This window comes from Thamnophis sirtalis, unplaced genomic scaffold (genome assembly GCF_051295495.1).
Source record: "Thamnophis sirtalis isolate CommonGarterSnake01/CBP01778 unplaced genomic scaffold, rThaSir2_p1.2 scaffold_6, whole genome shotgun sequence".
Lineage (NCBI taxonomy): Eukaryota > Metazoa > Chordata > Lepidosauria > Squamata > Natricidae > Thamnophis > Thamnophis sirtalis.
This window is the reverse complement of record NW_028261386.1, coordinates 39598646-39616344: the sequence shown is the minus strand read 5'-3', so window position 1 is coordinate 39616344 and position 17699 is coordinate 39598646. Positions and strand designations below refer to the sequence as shown.

At 42.6% G+C, this 17699-nt stretch overlaps 2 protein-coding genes across 8 annotated transcripts in view; one reads left to right on the top strand and one right to left on the bottom strand.

The window, feature by feature from the left end:
- Positions 1 to 17699, bottom strand: part of PIGF (phosphatidylinositol glycan anchor biosynthesis class F) — a 65943-nt gene that overhangs the window by 32822 nt on the left and 15422 nt on the right. For 2 of the 3 annotated variants that reach the window (XM_087717680.1, XM_087717679.1), the window contains exons 5-6: positions 15664 to 15772; positions 567 to 939 (exon numbers count right to left, since the gene is read on the bottom strand). In XM_087717680.1, the coding sequence (XP_087573806.1) occupies positions 826 to 939; positions 15664 to 15772 (223 nt within the window). In that variant the 3' untranslated portion in view covers positions 567 to 825. Of the gene's footprint in view, positions 1 to 566; positions 940 to 15663; positions 15773 to 17699 lie in introns of those variants that run through there. The other variant, XM_087717681.1, reaches the window with a different exon arrangement.
- RHOQ (ras homolog family member Q) overlaps positions 1 to 17699 on the top strand; it is a 57867-nt gene that overhangs the window by 36765 nt on the left and 3403 nt on the right. For 2 of the 5 annotated variants that reach the window (XM_087717684.1, XM_014067860.2), the window contains exon 5: positions 234 to 5533. The exons of 2 other annotated variants lie outside the window; for them this stretch is intronic. In XM_087717684.1, the coding sequence (XP_087573810.1) occupies positions 234 to 389 (156 nt within the window). In that variant the 3' untranslated portion in view covers positions 390 to 5533. Of the gene's footprint in view, positions 1 to 233; positions 5534 to 17699 lie in introns of those variants that run through there. One more of the 5 variants, XM_087717686.1, reaches the window with a different exon arrangement.

Below are 17699 nucleotides of genomic sequence, written 5' to 3'. Positions count from 1 at the left end.
TGTTTTTTTCCCCTAACCGTGAATGTAATGAAAAGAATTCTATATCTGTCACCAAAAGACAAACTTTTTTCTGGAAGGTAAGAGGGCTGGAGTGTTTTTCTCAGGGCAAAGACAAATCAAAAAACAAACATTGATGTTTCAATAAAAATGAAAGCCCCCTGAGTTCACTAATAGAGTTTGGGGAAGATGCAGACTGTCTATGTTGCTATTAAATGCATTTGTTTTCTTGACAGATAGGAGCCTATTGCTATGTGGAATGCTCAGCTTTAACGCAGAAAGGATTGAAGACTGTTTTTGATGAAGCCATTATAGCCATTCTAACTCCAAAGAAACACACAATGAAAAAGAGAATAGGTTCAAGATGCATTAATTGCTGCCTGATCACATGAGAGCTGCTGGGACAATGGCCACACGTACTGTGAAACTTGTGACACTGTGCAAATATACACTTCAAGACAACAACACCTTATTAAGAAATCCACTAATTGACAGGGAAGCGGATTTTAGGAACTGGCATTTGGTGAAACCCAGAGGGGGAGGGAGAAAATCACAAGTATGAGAAGATGTAAGCAGTATCTACTGTGAAGATTTTATTCATATGGGAAGGAATGTACAATCTCTCAGGGGAAATGTAGTTTAGGACATACAACAAATGTATGATCGCATTGCCAGTGCATGTTGACCATGCTGTAAAAAAAAAAAAGAAGAAGAAGAGTAAAGCCCAACAATGCCCTGAAAAGATTTGGAAAGCCTTTTGCTTTGACCATAGCCCTGTGCAATCTTCATAGGATCTCACAATCAAAATGCCTTTCCTCCTTGCGCCAGTTATCTGCTTTTGTATGTAAGCTGCTTCCTATTCCAATATATCCACAAAGATGCAATAAGGAGACCAGCCACGTAGCCAAAGGTGGCTCCAAGTGAACAGGAAATGGGCCACACCTGAAAAAGGAAAATGCTGCATTAGAAGAAGAAAAGGATGAACTTCAATGAGCACAAGTTTTTGGTATGACTGAAAAGACACCAGAACGGGGTACAGAATCCTTTGCAAAGCTTGACATGCTTTTACCAGAATGGTTAAAAAAAACAAGCGGACTAATAGCCATCAAGCATGTGTTAGGAACATGAACAATTGTACAGTTTTTAAAGTGCATTAAAGTGTAACTAGCTGGTGGCTATTGCATATGATGCTTGATCAGAACCAGGTAAGAAATATGTGGTGTATCTGTGGTCAGAGCAGTTGATGTATTCTTATTTTCCAGTTAATTTGCTAGTTTGTGTTTAAGCTGCTCCTTCTCTCTTCCCTACTGCATTCTTTCAGTCCTACGTAGGTAGCTGGGTAACAGATTTGATATTGAAGCACAATGGAATGAAACATATTAAAGGAGACCATAAATCAAAGGGAAGGGCAGAGGAACACATCATAATGACTGCTTCATGCAATCAGTTTTCATTGCAATAGCAATGAATATTTGCAAGGCGAAGTTCTGCTATCATGCTAGAAATTAGATCTGAGCATCTATCTTCTGTGGATAGAAGGTTCTCCATCACTGGTGACTTCTGATCCAAGAGAAGAATCCCTGTAATAAAATGGGAGAACTGCTTGTCTTTCCCAATTCACTGCTTTTCCTGCAGTTTTTTGAAGCTGCTTATGGTCCACAATATTAGGGGAATAAAACTGGGTTCTATACCGAAATGCCCCCATTACACCAGCAAGAGAAATCTGAGCAGAGGTTGGTTCAGGAAATGGTCCCATGGTTGGAACTAGATCCAGCTATTGTTAAAACAGTTGCTCTCTCTTTTTTAACTCTTCCTACCTCTCAACATTTGTGCTGTTCTCAAATGAAACTAATTGGCACAGTGAATTTCTGAAATATTTTTGCTGCTTGTGTGTTATACGTGCACTTGGAATTCCCAGTTGGGTAGATGAGGAGCTGCAGTTAATATCCCAATATTTCTCTGAGTTTAGTCAAGATTTGAAACATGTAAGGATGAAAATTCTGGGAGCAGTGCCAGATATTTATGTAGAATTCCCTAGTCAGTATTACATAGCTGAAGATATAAATATGGCAGCACTAACTGAATTTAAGCCTTAAAACTGTACTCCAAGATCTGTTTGTGATGGGTGAAATCAGAAGTAGCTAGCCAGATCCACCCAGAACAAAATAAATATATTATTCTACTTGTATGTAAGAACTCAGGCTATCAATCAGTCAAAGACATAATTAAAACAGCCAGCTAATTGATCAACTGAAATGGAGTCTGAATGGAACAAAATAACTTTACACAAAAAGCATCCTTGTTATTTAAAAATAATAATAATAACAACATCAGTTGGTCAATTATGCAGGGTACCTTTTTAGCAATAAAAGTTTTGATCGGTTTTACTGATTAACTCACTAAATGTCACAGTGTAATAAAATGAATGCATTGCAAATGAATACTGCTTTAAATTCCAATGGCTATGCAATCAATTGAGTTCCTTAATTAGACAGGACATCATTTTAATCATTTTTCTTTCTTGAAGTGAAATCCAGTCCAAGCTGGATTTATTCGGGCAAGAAAGGAAATATTTGCTGCTTAAGAATAGATGGGATTATAAAAAAGAGAATTTTTATACATAACTCTAAGGAGGAGCTTTCCTCTTTCATTTTTGCTGCTCAACAATGACAGGAGGAAGGGGCTGCTGGCATAGAGGGAATGGATGAGTTGAGGTTCAACAGGACTACATTTTTAATAATTATGAATGTGTCCTGCAGCTGCAAATTCATTCTTAAAGCATATTGAAAATGATTTAAATTTTAAAAAAATGATTAGCAGTTTATTAAGGAGCTTTCAGATTTGAAATTTACAAGCTATAAATATAAAATAAAGACATTTCAGTGAATATTTTAAAGAACATTAGTCTCGAGCGAGCTACCTACCCCCATCTTGTTATAAAAGATAAAAATTGCAGACAGGAATATTTCCATAAATGTAGGTAACATGAAAACACATTAAGAGGCATTAATAGCTATTTTGCCTGAGCTCTATATGTGAGGGGAAAAAAAGGAATGGGGGCTAGCTAGTTCTACTATTCTTTCATGCTCTACTTGCTTCTCCACATTGAAATCAATTGTTCAAAGATTCTGTAACTCAGAGAGGAGTCTTACTGTACAGCTGCCCTTCACATATAGAAGGTAGTGAGAACAGGATAGGAAGGGTTTGTTCATCCCATCTCCTTACACACACACACACACACAGCTACATGAGAGCCACTGAACAGGGCTATGTAGGCTTAACTAAGCCTACATTTATTTCCACTCTACTGAGTTTGCTCAGTCTCTTAGCAAAGATTCTCTTAACTTATGAATGCAAACTGCTGGCACAATAGCCTTCCTTGGCATGATTCACATTCTGCTCTAAGCTACCTACTCTAAAACAATTCTTAGAACGATGAACTTGTGGCCAAAACCCAACTTTGTGCATAGACACAGCTCCTGCATGCACGACCACTGCACGTAGTGTAAATAATCTGGCCTGAAGAACTGGGAATGTCTTGCTCTCACTTTTAGAGTTGCAGGTATAACACTGCAGCAATCATAGTTATCTGCTCCAATCTAAAAGTTATCACTGTGTGTTCTTAATATGGATGATCTATAGTGATCCATATCATTTCTATGGTATTAAAAGTATGCACAGATATTTACAACAATCATTGCAATGTCAATGGGACCCCTTAGTACAGTGATCTCCAAACTTGGCAATTTTAAGACTTGTGGACTTTGACTCCCAGAATTCCCTAGCCAGCATGGTTGGTTGGGGGATTCTGGCAGTTGAAGTCCAAAAGTCTTTAAATTGCCACGTTTGGAGACTCCTGCCTTAGAACATCAGTGGACTGGCCTGTAGATTTCTTTCAGCTATTTTCATGTAATACCCTATGATTACATTCTCAGCCATTATGATTAGGAATTTGGCTCTTGAAATCAAGTACATCCAAAGAATTGCGCATCCAAGCTTGAAAACTGATCTACCTGCTGGGGCTTCATACAACTATTTACTAAAATGTATTTTATATATGTGTGTAAGGCAATGTAGTTAGACAAACCGGAGAACTGCTATCCAGATCCATGAACTTTAACTTTCTTAATAACACTGATGGTTAATTTTGATAAAGTCTTTTAAACATTTAAAGAAAAATAAATATTAAATTACTTGATTAATAAATTGACTTCGGTTCCAAAACCTGTTTGCCCAAATAGCACAATAGAGGTCATCTTTTAATTTAAATGAAGAAAAACACTATGTTGCAATTTATCGCTCCTCTTTTTTAGAATGCTGTAGGTCCAGGCCATTATTATAGTGCCTTTTGCTATGCTAAGGTACAGGTACACACTGTATTTCCTTAACCCTTATAAAACGCATGATTTACAATCCTTTGTCCTTCATTTTATTTTTTTATTCATCTCCTGACTACAAATGAAATATAATCCCGGCAATATAATGCAAAACAGTCTGTGTGTGGGTGGCATTTTGCTCCTGTCTCCAGCTTTTCCAATATGCACGCAGACCAACAAATTCTAGAATATCTTTCCTTTCTGTTGTTTTGGAGAAACAATTGACAGATGTTTCAGATATTGTCCTATTCTACCTGAGGAGGCTCCAGGTTGATGAAAGCTATTTCAGTTCTGAAAAGAACAGGCAGGAAAAAGAGTCAACTTATTCCATATGTTCTCCCAGCTGTTAGATTTTCCATCATATTCCGCAGGTAGTCCTCAATTTACAACCATGAATTGGAACAAGGAAATTCCTCGTTAAGTGGTAGTGTTGTTAAGTAAATAGTGACTGCACCCAATTTTGCAACTTTGGGGGGGGGGGCACGGTTGTTAAGCAAGGTATCACAATTTGCAACCTTCCCTGCCGACGTCTCCATTGACTTTGCTTGTTGGAAGCCAGCTGGGAAGGTCCCAAATTATCATGGCATGACTCCAGATCACTGCAACCATTGTAAATACATGCCGGTTGCCAAATGCCCAAATCGCAATCATATGACTTTGGGGATGCTGCAATAGTCATAAGTGTGAGGACTGGTTGTCAGTCACTTTTTTTCAGCGCTCGTAACTTTGAACAGTTGCTAAACAAATGGTGGACTAACTGGAATGCATCAAACCAGCTCCTTGGTTGTTTGTAATCTGTTTTGATTTGGATCTTTTGTGCTTAATCTTCATATCACTAAATAATAATAATATGTTCATGAGGTGCCTTAGGGACTCTTACTGACCTTGTTTCGGCCTTGTATTTACAGCCTGAGAAAGGTCACCATTTCAATTTGTCATGCCTGCTTTTTCAAACCAAAGATTTGCTTATTCATGTTCGGTAACATGACATTGCATATTTTCTGCAGAATGTTAAATAGTGTGTATTTCAGTACTAACATACTGCGTTGTTTGGTCTGGTAAAGGCTGAATTTCTAATGGACATTTTCTTTCAAAATAAATTCAATCTCTTCAGGAATTAACCAGACATTAAACAATAATAATAAAAAATAATAATCTAGGCAATGGTGTATTAGTCTTTGTATGCAAAACCTGTATCATTCATTCCTCTTATCTCCAACATAATTGAATCTGATCAATTACTATTAAAAAGGTAATTGGTTTGCTATGTTCCTAGCTATCACGCTGATTACATCTTCCTTCTCCGAAGTCTATCATAAAGGTACAGACCAGATTTCCTGACAAAACTCAGAAAGAAGCCAAGGCAAATAGGTTCACACAATCAGACTTAATGAGATTAATACTGTTAAAGGCTATTTCTTGTTCCTTGCATAACCAGGATTCTTTGGGGACCAAAGTCTAGTTAAATTGGAAACATGCCGATTTTGGCTCAGGGTGTTTCCCCCCCCCCCTGCCCCCAATTAGATCAGGAAAGAGAATATGGTCATGGAAAAAGAGGGGTGCATAGTGATGGCTCATTTTCCATCACTTAAGATACAAGGCTGCCCCAAACATGTACTGATTTACACAGGTTAACATTTATCAGTACAGAGACAAACTACATGGGAATTAACTCCAAAAGTTGCTATTCCAACTCTATTTTTTTTTAAAACTCTTATCATGCCAAATCCCTCTGCTACGAAAATTTTCCAAACTAGGAATACAAAAATAACTCACTCCCTCTGTAAGCATTCTTATGCTTCTCATACTGTGAAGTCATATCATTTTTCCATTCCCCCACACATTTTCTTTATTAAACATGTTGGAGGCATTGTAAGAGCTAGAGAGTCCACTACTTCTCTTGTGGATATTGCAGAAATGGGTTTTAGAGGACTGGAGGTATGATCTCAAAATAAGCAGAGACAAAAAATTGTAACAGACTTTAATACTGCACCTGCTTAAGGCAAATCCAAAGAACTAGAAAAGGGTTAAAAAGGTAAAGGTTTCCCTTGCATGTATGTGCTACGTGTTCCTGACTCTAGTGGGCGGTGCTCATCTCAGTTTCAAAGCCGAAGAGCCAGAGCTGTCCAAAGGCGTCTCCGTGGTCATGTGGCCTGCATGACTAAACGCCGAAAGCGTACAGAACGCGGTTACCTTCCCACCAAAGTGGTCCCTATTTTTCTATTTGCATTTTTGTGTGCTTTCGAACTGCTAGGTTGGCAGAAGCTGGGACAAGTAACGGGAGCTCCCTCCATTACGCTGTGCTAGAGATTCAAACCGCCGACCTGATGACCTTTCTGATCGACAAGCTCAGCATCTTAGCCACTGAGCTACTATATCCCTTTAGAAATGGGTTACTTGGATATAAATATATTATTATTATGTAATCCAGGAGCTGCAGCTTTCAAGGCTTCAGGAGCTGTCAGACATGCATATGAAGAGGATCATTTTACCTTCGTTTATAACCAATGCCAAGAGGAAACATGAAGTACATGAACTCCTCTATAGGTCTTGCACATTTCTGCACAGGATTTGCTGTTGCAATGCTAGACTTTCATTCATAAAATTATTCCTTTTTCTGTAAGTCAATTTTCTCTTTTTTTCCAAACTTTGCTCTTAAAACAATATAAATGATCCAGCTGATTGTTTCGTGAGCCTTGTTTCTCCAGCACAATCCTGGTGATTCATCTTGATACAATTTAGATTGTATCAAGTTTTGAGGTAAAGGCTCATTTATAAATTGCTTTTGCAACATTAATATATGAGGGTGAAGGTTTGTTCTCTGATATTGTGGATTGGTTTTGGAACGTTTGATTCGGCTAAACTAATGTTTAGTTTATGCCCTAAGCTCCGCTGAAGATGTTACCCAGCCTGGTAATGAAACGTTTGGAAACCAATCCACAAGCTCAGAGGACAAACTTTCACTCTCATCCTACACTCGAGTTATAGATATTCACCACTATTGTACATTAATATATGCATGAACACACAAACACACACACTTTTATTCAATGTCTCTTATTAAGATGGTAATAAAATAAAGTCTGGTAGTGAATTTGAAAGCTCTGTCAACACCTGTAATTACATTTGTTGCTATGTGCCTAGCCATTTCTAATAGCTTCTGAAAGGAGAAATTATGGTAAAACAAAATATTGTGGACAGGATGCTTTCTAAAACTTCCAGGAACCTAGAGGCATCTTAAGGTATCATTATGTAGATTTAATGAACTAAAACCTTTTTCATCCACAAATTTATTTCTAATGCATGAAAAAGAGCATTGGTACTTACCTGATTCGCCTCTTCAAATAAGGTGGGGATAGCATCCATGCATGGGTTAACACTGTCCGTTCTCTGATTGGACTGAGTCTGATTAATAATTAATTAATCCCCTTTATAACCCACCCTCCTGGGTAGCTCCACCCAGCTTTCGGCGAAGAAAACACGCAGACTCAATGTGTCATCCAGGACAGAAATAAACCTTTACTTATGCAAGAAACTCAACAACCAGACAAAGTACAAACTCCAAATGATCCCTCTAAAGCTCCGAACACCAGAATACGACTAGTTGTTGGTCAGGGTGGGGTTGGATGCTACCCCCACTTTATTAGAAGAGGCGTATCAGGTAAGTATCAATGCTCTTTCTCAATAAGGCGGGGATAGCATCCATGCATGGGATATATCAAAGCCGGGCTGTCCATATGGGAGGGCCCAAGACTGGTATGACCTATCTGTCGGAGTGCATGGATTGCAAGACACGATGACCAAATGCAGCATCCACGGATGCGAACTTATACAGTATAAAGGGCGAAGGTGATGTCCATGCAGCTGCCCTGCAGATTTCCTCCAAGGACGCTTGAGCTGCCCAAGCAGCTGTCGTCGCCGCACTCCTAGTCGAATGAGCGGTGACCTCCCCCCTGGGGGAGGGTTTCTGAGCAGACTATGTACTTTCTGATCCATCTACCTATTGTCGATATTGACACCTTATGTCCCAATGATGCAGCTTGAAATGAAATAAAGAGGGACTCTGAGTGTCAGAACTCAGACGTCCTGTGAATGTAGATTTTCAGGGCACGTCTCATATCAAGTTTGTGCCATAGCCTGTCCAAAGGCAAGATAGGTGCGGGGCAAAAATTCGGCAGGACCACCTCCTGCACCCTGTGAAACCAGGAATCAACCTTGGGTGTAAAGGAGGGGTCCAGCCTGAGCACCACCCTGTCCTCATGGAAGGAACACAGGTCCTCCTTAACCAATAGGGCCTGCAACTCTGAAATCCTCCTGGCGGAGGTAACGGCCACCAGGAAGGCCACCTTCAGAGTGAGGAATTGTACGGAGACCATGCGAAGGGGCTCAAATGGTGCCTTGGTAAGGGCTGAGAGTACTTTCAGTAAGTCCTACATGGGGTACCTATGAACCCCTGGCGTCCTGAGGTTGGAAGCCCCTCTCAGAAACCGCCTTATCATTAGGAGTTGTGATATGGGCAGGCTCCTGTCCTGGTTAAAATGGTAGCAAGAGCAGCCACCTGCCTCCTGATTGTGTTTGGGGACAAACCCTTATCCAAACCATCCTGGAGAAACTCCAGAACCTGAGGGACGGATGACAAAGTAGAAAAGTTCCTCCTACTGGAACACCACATACTGAAGATATGCCAGGTCGTGTTGTAGATACGGACCATGGATGACCTTCTGGAGGCCTGAATGGTGTCTATGACCCTGGTGGAGAACCTATTTTGCACCAGAGGCCCAGCTCAACCGCCAGGCAGTCAGCTGAAGCTACTGTGGGTGCTCCAACAACCCCTGGCTGAGGGACACCCTGTTTGGCGGAACTTTCCACGGTCTTTCCATGGACAAGGCCTGGAGGTCCGCAAGCCATGGACGACATGGCCACTTGCAGGGCCATGAGGATGACCTTGCTGTAGATGATCTTCCGTATGAACCTGGCTATCAACCGGGCTGGCGGGAAGGCATAGAGGAGCCCACGAGGCCAGGGATGATGAAGGGCATCCACTCCCTCTGCACCCAGTGAGCGGAACCTGAAGAGGAACCTTGGCAGCTGTGCATTTGCCGGGGATGCAAACAGGTCCATGACCAGAACTCTGAAGCATTGCGTGATCTCCTTGAAGAGAGAAGGGTGTAGTCGTCATTCCGCCTGGTCAACCATGGTACGACTGAGCCAATTGGCCTGAACATTCTCCACCCTTGAGATATGGTTGCCCAAGATGGATAGGATGTGAGCCTCTGCCCAGCCTCCCACTTCACTGGCCTCCCTTCGATCTTGTGCCCCCCCTGCCTATTTACATTAGCCTTGGCCGTCATGTTATCGGTTAGAACCAAGACCTGTCAGCCCATGATGGGGGGGACAAAGCGTTGGAGTGCCAGATGAATGGCCCTGAGCTCTAGTAAGTTAATGCTCTGGGCAGCCTCCTTCAGGCTCCACTGACCCTGTGCCATCCGCGCATCAAGGTCCGCACCCCAGCCCGTGAGGTTAGCATCAGTGGTGATGGTGACCCACCCTAAAGTGGCATCCTAATTCAATGGTTGGGGACCTCCACCAGTGAAGGGATTTGCATACCTCTCTTGTCATAGAGACCATATATAAAGATGTGCTTTTCCTTCACTTTTTTAAGGGCAAAAGAAACCACTGGAGGTCTCTGGAGTGTAACCTAGCCCAGGGTACAATTGCGATGGTAGAGACCATTTTCCCCAGCAATTTCAAAAGCCTAGCTAATGAGACTGTGCTCTCTCCCATCACCTGTGTTACCAGTTGTCGCAGACTTAACTGACACTCTTCAGAAAGGACTACCTGCTCTGCCTGTGTGTCAATCCAGGCCTCCAGATGCAGGATTCTGGTCGTGGGGATAAGGTGACTCTTTGCTTCATTAGTAGAAAGCCCATGTGATTGTAGGGTCTGAATTGTGAGTACAAGGTCAAAATTGGCTCTATCTCTTGAGACTGATTGTACCAAGATGTCATCGAGATAACAGTGCACCAAGATGGGAATGGTCCTCCCATGTGCAGCCAGGGTCACTAAAATCTTAGTAAAGGCCCAAGGAACCAAAGAAAGACCAAAGGGCAAGGCCCTATATTGATAGTGAACATTGACATAACAGAAACGCAAATATTGGTGATGCCCCTGGAGGATAGATACATGCAAATATGCCTCCATGAGGTCTACAGAGTTAAGAAAATCCCCCTGCCTTAAACATTCCACAATAGTCTGCAAAGAATGCATTTTGAATTTTTTAAACTTTAGATACCTATTGATCCTTTTCAAGTCCAGGATAGCCCTCCATCCACCCGATGATTTGGGTATGACGAATAGGATGGAGTAGAACCCCTGATGATGCTGGTCCTCCGGCACCTCTTGGATGGCCTCAATATCCAACAGGTGCCGGATAGCCATGCACATCAGGAGTTGTCTTTGGGGTTGTTGGACGCAGGAGAACGGATAAAAAACTGGGGAGGGTAGGAGATGAACTCCAGAGACAAAGCAGCCCTAACCATGGATCTAACCCAACTATCAGAGGTAGTGGAATCCCATTGACCAGCAAAGTGGAACAAAGGTGCGCCAATGGGGAACCGATCCTGTAGTTGCTCATGGCTTGCAATTGTACCGGTTCCCCCCCTCGAAAGGGCCACCTGCTTTGATTGCCCCTCTGTTGCCTATAAGACTGCTGGCACTGGCCAAAGTTGCCCTGCAGGCGGAACCTTGGAGGGTTGCAATCATCCCCAGAATGAGCCTTTCCACCAGCAACAGTTTGAGGTCGTCCCCAAACAGGTGTCCCCCCCCCCTTGTAAGGTTCTGCTGTCAGCTGCCACTTGTACCTCATGTCTGTCTGCCACTGTCTTAGCCAAAGGAGACAGCGAGATGAGACTGCAGAGGCCATGACCCAAGAGGCGAACCGTGTGGTGCTAAGAGTGGCATCTGATGAGAACTGTACCCTGGCGACAATCTTCTTTAAGTCCTGGTGCGTCCTGAAATTGCTGGCCAGGATCCTCTCTTGGAGTTGCTGGAGCCAGCAGAGGCTAGATCTAGAAAAAAAGGAAGCTACCATTGATGCCTGGACTGCCCATGCTGCCACCTGGTGCCCCCGTTGGAGTGTCTGGTTGGCCCTCTTGTCCTCAGGCTTGAGGACCTCTTCTTGGGATCCAGGCAATGTGGTGCTAGAATACAGAGCAGCAATCAGAGCGTCCACCGAGGGCCATTGAAGCAGTTTATCCAGGCATTCAGCCACATTATAGTATCTCCTGTCGGCCATGGAGAGCGCCGAAGCAGCTGTTGGTGCAGACCACTGTCTCTGGACTGTGTCCATGAATAACTGTGGGGCAGGTATAATGTCGGCCTCCCACTTCTGTTCTGTGAACTACATGTTGGCCAACATGGCTGGTGCTTGCGTTGAGAGAGCGTCACCTTGAGTTCCCAGGTCAGACGTGGCTTTGGCCTTGGTGAGTAAGGGTTGAAGAGGCCAGGTGAGAACAGCCCCATAGTCTGAGGTTTGTCAATGGTGGTGCCTTCCTCCTCAGAAAGGTCTGCCTACCTGATTTCTCCCTCCTCAGAGACCGGGGATGGGCTGCGGGGAGACCCAGTTGGAGGAGGGTCCTCCACCCCTGCTGGTGGTGCATCTTTAAGCAGGTGTGGGCGCAGATGTCAAGAAGATGCCTGGTTACACTCTTGAAGACCGTCCGCAATGCCCTGCTTAATGGCCTCTGAGATATGTCTTGAAAATTGAACGCGGCAGGTGAAATAGAGGAGTGGGGAGAGAATAGGCAGGGCCACGAAGGCCTCTGGAACTGTGCCATATGCCCTGGAGCTTGAGGGGGAGGGAAGCTATCAGACCACGGCCCCAAAGTCTGGCCATATCAATGTGTAACATTGGGTTGAACGGCCCCAAGTCCGAGTCTAGGCTGGTTGGAGATCTGTGATCCAGTCTGGGCGCAGTCTGCTGGCCTCGTTCCTGCATGGAAGAAGAGTTGGTCACTGTTAGTGTGTTTGACCTCAGCAGCTGCCTTCAGGCCCTTCTTGGACTTCGAGGGCTTGTTGGCCTTAGAAGGCTTAGCGTAGGATCTGGCTCCCTCTCCATTTTGGGATGTAGAGGGTCCTGCTGGAGAAATGGGAGCCTGTGGAGCATCCAGGGATCCTGGGCCACCTCCTGGCCAGCCCTGACTGCATTGGGAAAAGGCCCCGGCATGCTGCTGTCCGCCATTTGCGATATCTTCAGATTGTTAATCAGCTTCCAAAATGGCGTCTGCGCCTTGCTGTTTAATGGTCAAAGTTCAAAATAGCAATTTGTGCCAGCTAGCTACCGTAGCTGCATTCCTGAGCTCAGAGAGCAATCAGCTGCCCTGATACTCCTGCTGCCCTTCGCAGTGAGAAATTGCCTTTTAACTGCTTCCCCATGTCTTCAGAAGGCTCAGAGCTGCGTGGATGCGCTGTCTAAATGAGGCACCGTGCGCCGCGATCTCACCATTGCTTGCCGCGATTGGAAAGATAATCTGTGGCTTGGCGGCTCGCTTGGCAGGCTTCTGATGGAATCCCTCGTGCTTTTCTCATCGAGAAATTAGGGGCGGATGTCTGATAGCGCTGCCTGGCAAGCCTCACAGCACAGTGGCTGATTAGAAGGCTATTTAAGAGCCAGGGGGGCAGTCAAGCCAGAATGAAATCGACCGCTTCAGGTTGCAAAATTCCACTGTCCCCCACCTCTTAGGCCCAAATGCGATGCCTCAGCGATGCGTGGGTCAGAGAGGCCTAGGCCGTTGTGGCCCAGTGCAGCCTGAAGGACAGTAGGTGTTAACAGTCCTTTTAGTGTACACACACACATATACATACATACATACATACATACATACATACATACATACATACATACATACATACATACAGCCGTCTACTCACAAAACGATCCAATGCAAATTCACTGAATTAGAGAAAAACCGGAGCTAGAATAATATGAATAACAATAGTCTAGGATAACACAGCCATCCTCAGAGTGGACTGAGTCGAAAGCTGGATGGAGCTACTCATGAGGGCGGGTTATAAAGGGGATTAATTAATTATTAATCAGACTCAGTCTAAGCAGAGAACGGACAGTGTTAACCCATGCATGGATGTTATCCCCACCTTATTGAGAAGTGATATATCCCAGTAAGTCTGTTCAAAGAGGATAGAATCCTCTTCTCATCAAGCATTCTGTTGATGGGAGATTAGCTCTGAGCTTTTGGATATACAAAGGTGGTGAAGGCAGCTTTTAAAGGTTTCCTCTGCAAATGGAGGAGGGAGGCAGCCTTGTCCCTTAAGGGGAACTCTACCTCATCCTGTTTCTTGGGATTCTCCCTTCCCTCTTGTAGCCATGGCATGTTTGGAAATTGGACACTAATATCTACACCAGTGGTAGTCAACCTGGTCCCTACCGCCCACTTGTGGACGTTCCAGCTTTCATGGTGGGCGGTAGAGGTTTTGTCCGATACTGAAGCACTTTCCTTTTTTTAATTTAATTGACTTCCCTACTTTATAAATCACCATTACTGTGGAACCAGTGGGCGGTTAGAAAATTTTACTACTAAATGAGATACAAAAGTGGGCGGTAGGTATAAAAAAGTTGACTACCCCTGATCTACACTACACTAAATTGGATTAATATCTTGGGTTTGGGAGGGTTTGTCCTCGATTTATATTTTGATACATGTTATTTATGATAGATATATCATAAGTGCAAAAATATGTGAGAATACAATTAGATGTATGCTTTTTTTAAAAGGGAGAAACCAATGTCCCAAATTTACCGTATTTTTCGGAGTATAAGATGCACCGGAGTATAAGATGCACCAAGGTTTTGAAGAGGCAAATTAAAAAAACTCTGCAAACCTCCCCAAAACGCCTCGTTTTTTGTGAAAACAGGCCCATTTCCTCCCCCAAAGGCATGAATAGCCTTTAGCGGGCTTACAGAGTGCTCTGGGGGGCAAAAATGAGCCAAAAATGGCCCATTTTTCACAAAAACGGCCCCGTTTTTCATTTTAAAAAGGGCATGGATAGTCTTTAGGAAGCTTATAGAGTGCTCCTGGGGGCTGGGGGGGGGGTTAAAATTGAGCAAAAAACAGGCTGTTTTTTGTTCATTTCTGCCCTCCCCAGCCCCCAGGAGTTCTCTAAAAGCTTCCTACAAGCTATACACTGCCATTTTGGTGAAGGGGCGGGGCTTCAGGAGTCAAAAAATGCTGTATTCAGTGTATAAGACGCACCCAGATATTTAGCCTCTTTTTTGAGGGAAAAAGGTGCTTCTTATACGCCAAAAACTATGGTAAATTATTATTTCTGAATTATATAGTTCATTTGCATGTAATATGAGGCAAAAAGGTACAAGAATAGCAATTAAAACTGGACTACATTCATTTACATCAGATATTCTGTTCAATCTAGCAAGATTCAGAATGCTTAATGCCAAATACCCTTATCCTCTGTTTGTGGGTACATTTGCTTTGAGAACATTTTAATCCACTTTACATTAATAGCAGATCACTTTATTCTCTCCCTCCATCCCCAACAATAATGTTGGCAGATGAATGTACAGTTGTCCTGCAATCCTGCCAGCTTCTCATTTTTCCTACAAGCAGCAAAATGCTTAAGGGTTTGTTGGAAAACTACAAAACATATTTTCAGCACAGGGTGGCTCAGATAAGGCTGCTTGAAAGATCAATCTGAAGCCAACAGCCATTTCAAATGCATTTTGTTAAGTGCTTTTAATGGAAGGTAGCAGCACACCACAGGCCACGTTCTCAGATGGCATAAGAGGTGTAGGCCCTCCATGACATTAATGGGCTGAATGCTGACTGGCTACTGCTTGAACTTGAGAAATGTCATTAATTAGCAAGCAGCAAGGCCTTGTTTGCACTGAGTACATCTGAAAGTATTATGACAATCATGTAACACACATTGAGGAAGTAGCTGCATCCACTTCCAGCTTGTTAAAGAAAATATTCTACCATGTTGCTTTCAACAGTCTTTACAATGGAATTACAATTAAATCTTAAAGATCACCAGTCTATATGAACAGGAAATGCTGGAAGGCAAAATAGAAAAGACCCTTAGTACTTTGCTTGTAAGCTTTTATAAATAAGTTTTAGCCAGGTAATTATAAACTAAATATGGGACTGGATGGAGCTGGTCTGATCAGTTTTACATACGTAATTATAAACTAAATATGGGACTGGATGGAGCTGGTCTGATCAGTTTTACGTACTTCATATAAAATAGAGCAACCAACCTGCCATGGACGGTCCCAATCCAGTGGAATAGGAAATGCTCCAAGCCAGGCTCCCACCACACTGCATATTGTGGTAATCTGGAGATTGTTATCCCAGATAGACATAGCCCTACAAAAGTAGAAGAAGGTTAATCTTTAAAACGGTGTGTTCGTTATTGCTTGATTTGTCCACTCACCATATGCAAAACTTTATTACTATTACTGTACTTCAAAATTAGATTTTAATATCCTCCGCGAGCTGCGCTGGCTACCTGTTGATCTCTGGGTGTGCTTCAAGGTGCTACTTACCATCCATAAATCTCTCCATGGTAGTGGATCTGAGTACTTGAGAGACCGCCTCCTGCCGATTACCTCCCTTCGACCGATTAGATCGCACAGATTAGGCCTCCTCCGAGTTCCATCCGCCAGTCAGTGCCGACTGGCGACTACGCGGAGCCTTATCTGAGCCACCCTGTGCCGAAAATATGTTTTGTAGTTTGCCTTCTCAGTAGCAGCTCCGACCCTTTGGAACGATCTCCCCGTGGAGATTCGCACCCTCACCACCGTCCAGACCTTCCGCACAGCCCTTAAGAACTGGCTATCCCATCAGGCCTGGGGATAAGATTCTAATCCGCCCCACCCGAATGCTGAAAGTTGTGTTTTATTGTTTTATTTTTTATTTACGCACTGTCTTATGTTTTATCTTGCACCCCCCTTCCCATGAACTGTAAGCCGCCCTGAGTCCCCTCAGGGAAAAGGGCAGCCTATAAATAACAAATAAATTCTAAAATTCTAAATTCTAATATTCTATCACCACCAGTCTCTAATGGGACGCTTTTTAGATGGATTCATCAGTCAGGATAATCTGGAAAACACGGACTTCATGGAAAACATTAAGTCTTCATATGCTTCCAGAATGAACTATAATTTCAAAAAAAAATATTAAAAATACTTTTTAATGCTCCTTATAATAAATATAGTATATTTAAGAACCCATGACAGACTGTAACTGTCTGCCACAATATAAACTACCACTCTGGCAAAGTTTCTATTCTGAAGTGCTTTTAAGGAGCACTTCTTCTAGTTCTGCTGATTATGGAAATGTTTTGTTTCCTCCTGCAGCATGAAAACTTTGTATCTCCCTCAATTAGGATAATTTCTGCAATATGCCTTTTTTCCTACTAACTCTGAATCAATTTAATTCTATGCTGATAATAAGATAATGAAACTACTAGCAAGTGAGTCAAGTGGTAGTTATGAAATCTAGATTTTTTTTCATACTGAAAACATAACTATTTAAACAACATTTTCTAAATATGCAAAGTGGCTCATTATTTTATAAGAAAGGATAAAATGGTCAAAAAACATTTTTTTAAAATAAAAATGTTCCACATGCACCTGCTGTTTTATTGGATCCTCCTGTAGGAAATAAATCATATGATGCAGTTAAGAAGCATATCATTTTATTGCTAAAGTACTTCTATACTGCTGATTATTAAAATAATCCTTCTGTGCCTCCTACATGTTCCCATCTTCCTTCTTTAGAGCTTAAGGCAAGCTCTAAGGCAAGTCTAGCATTTTGTTCAAGTGTATAGGCAGGGGAAAAGGGAAGGAACTATCACTTGGGGAAAAAGAGACAATATATGAGCCATATACTAAATCTTGATTTGATGTAATGGTTGTACTACTTTATAGAAAACTCTTCCAGAGATTGCGCCTCGAATTGTGAAATTTTGGTTAGCCTTATGGCTAAGTCAGCTCAATAACTAATGCATGGTTAACTGAATAAAAGCAACTTTTATTTGGGTTTCTACAATGCACCAAGCCATAAACCAGACAACACCCTGCCCCCAAATGTGCTGCCTTATTGTGATGGTGTTTTTGGGGGGAGATGAGGAAAGGAAGTCAGGAACGTATGCCAAGAGTATATATTGCCAGCAGGGACACTCGAGGCGTGAAGGTCATGCTAACTGCGAAGTTAGAGCAAACAGGGACTTTTTTGGGGTAGCAAAGATTATTTATTCATTTGTTTATTAATTAATTTGTTCATTCGTTTG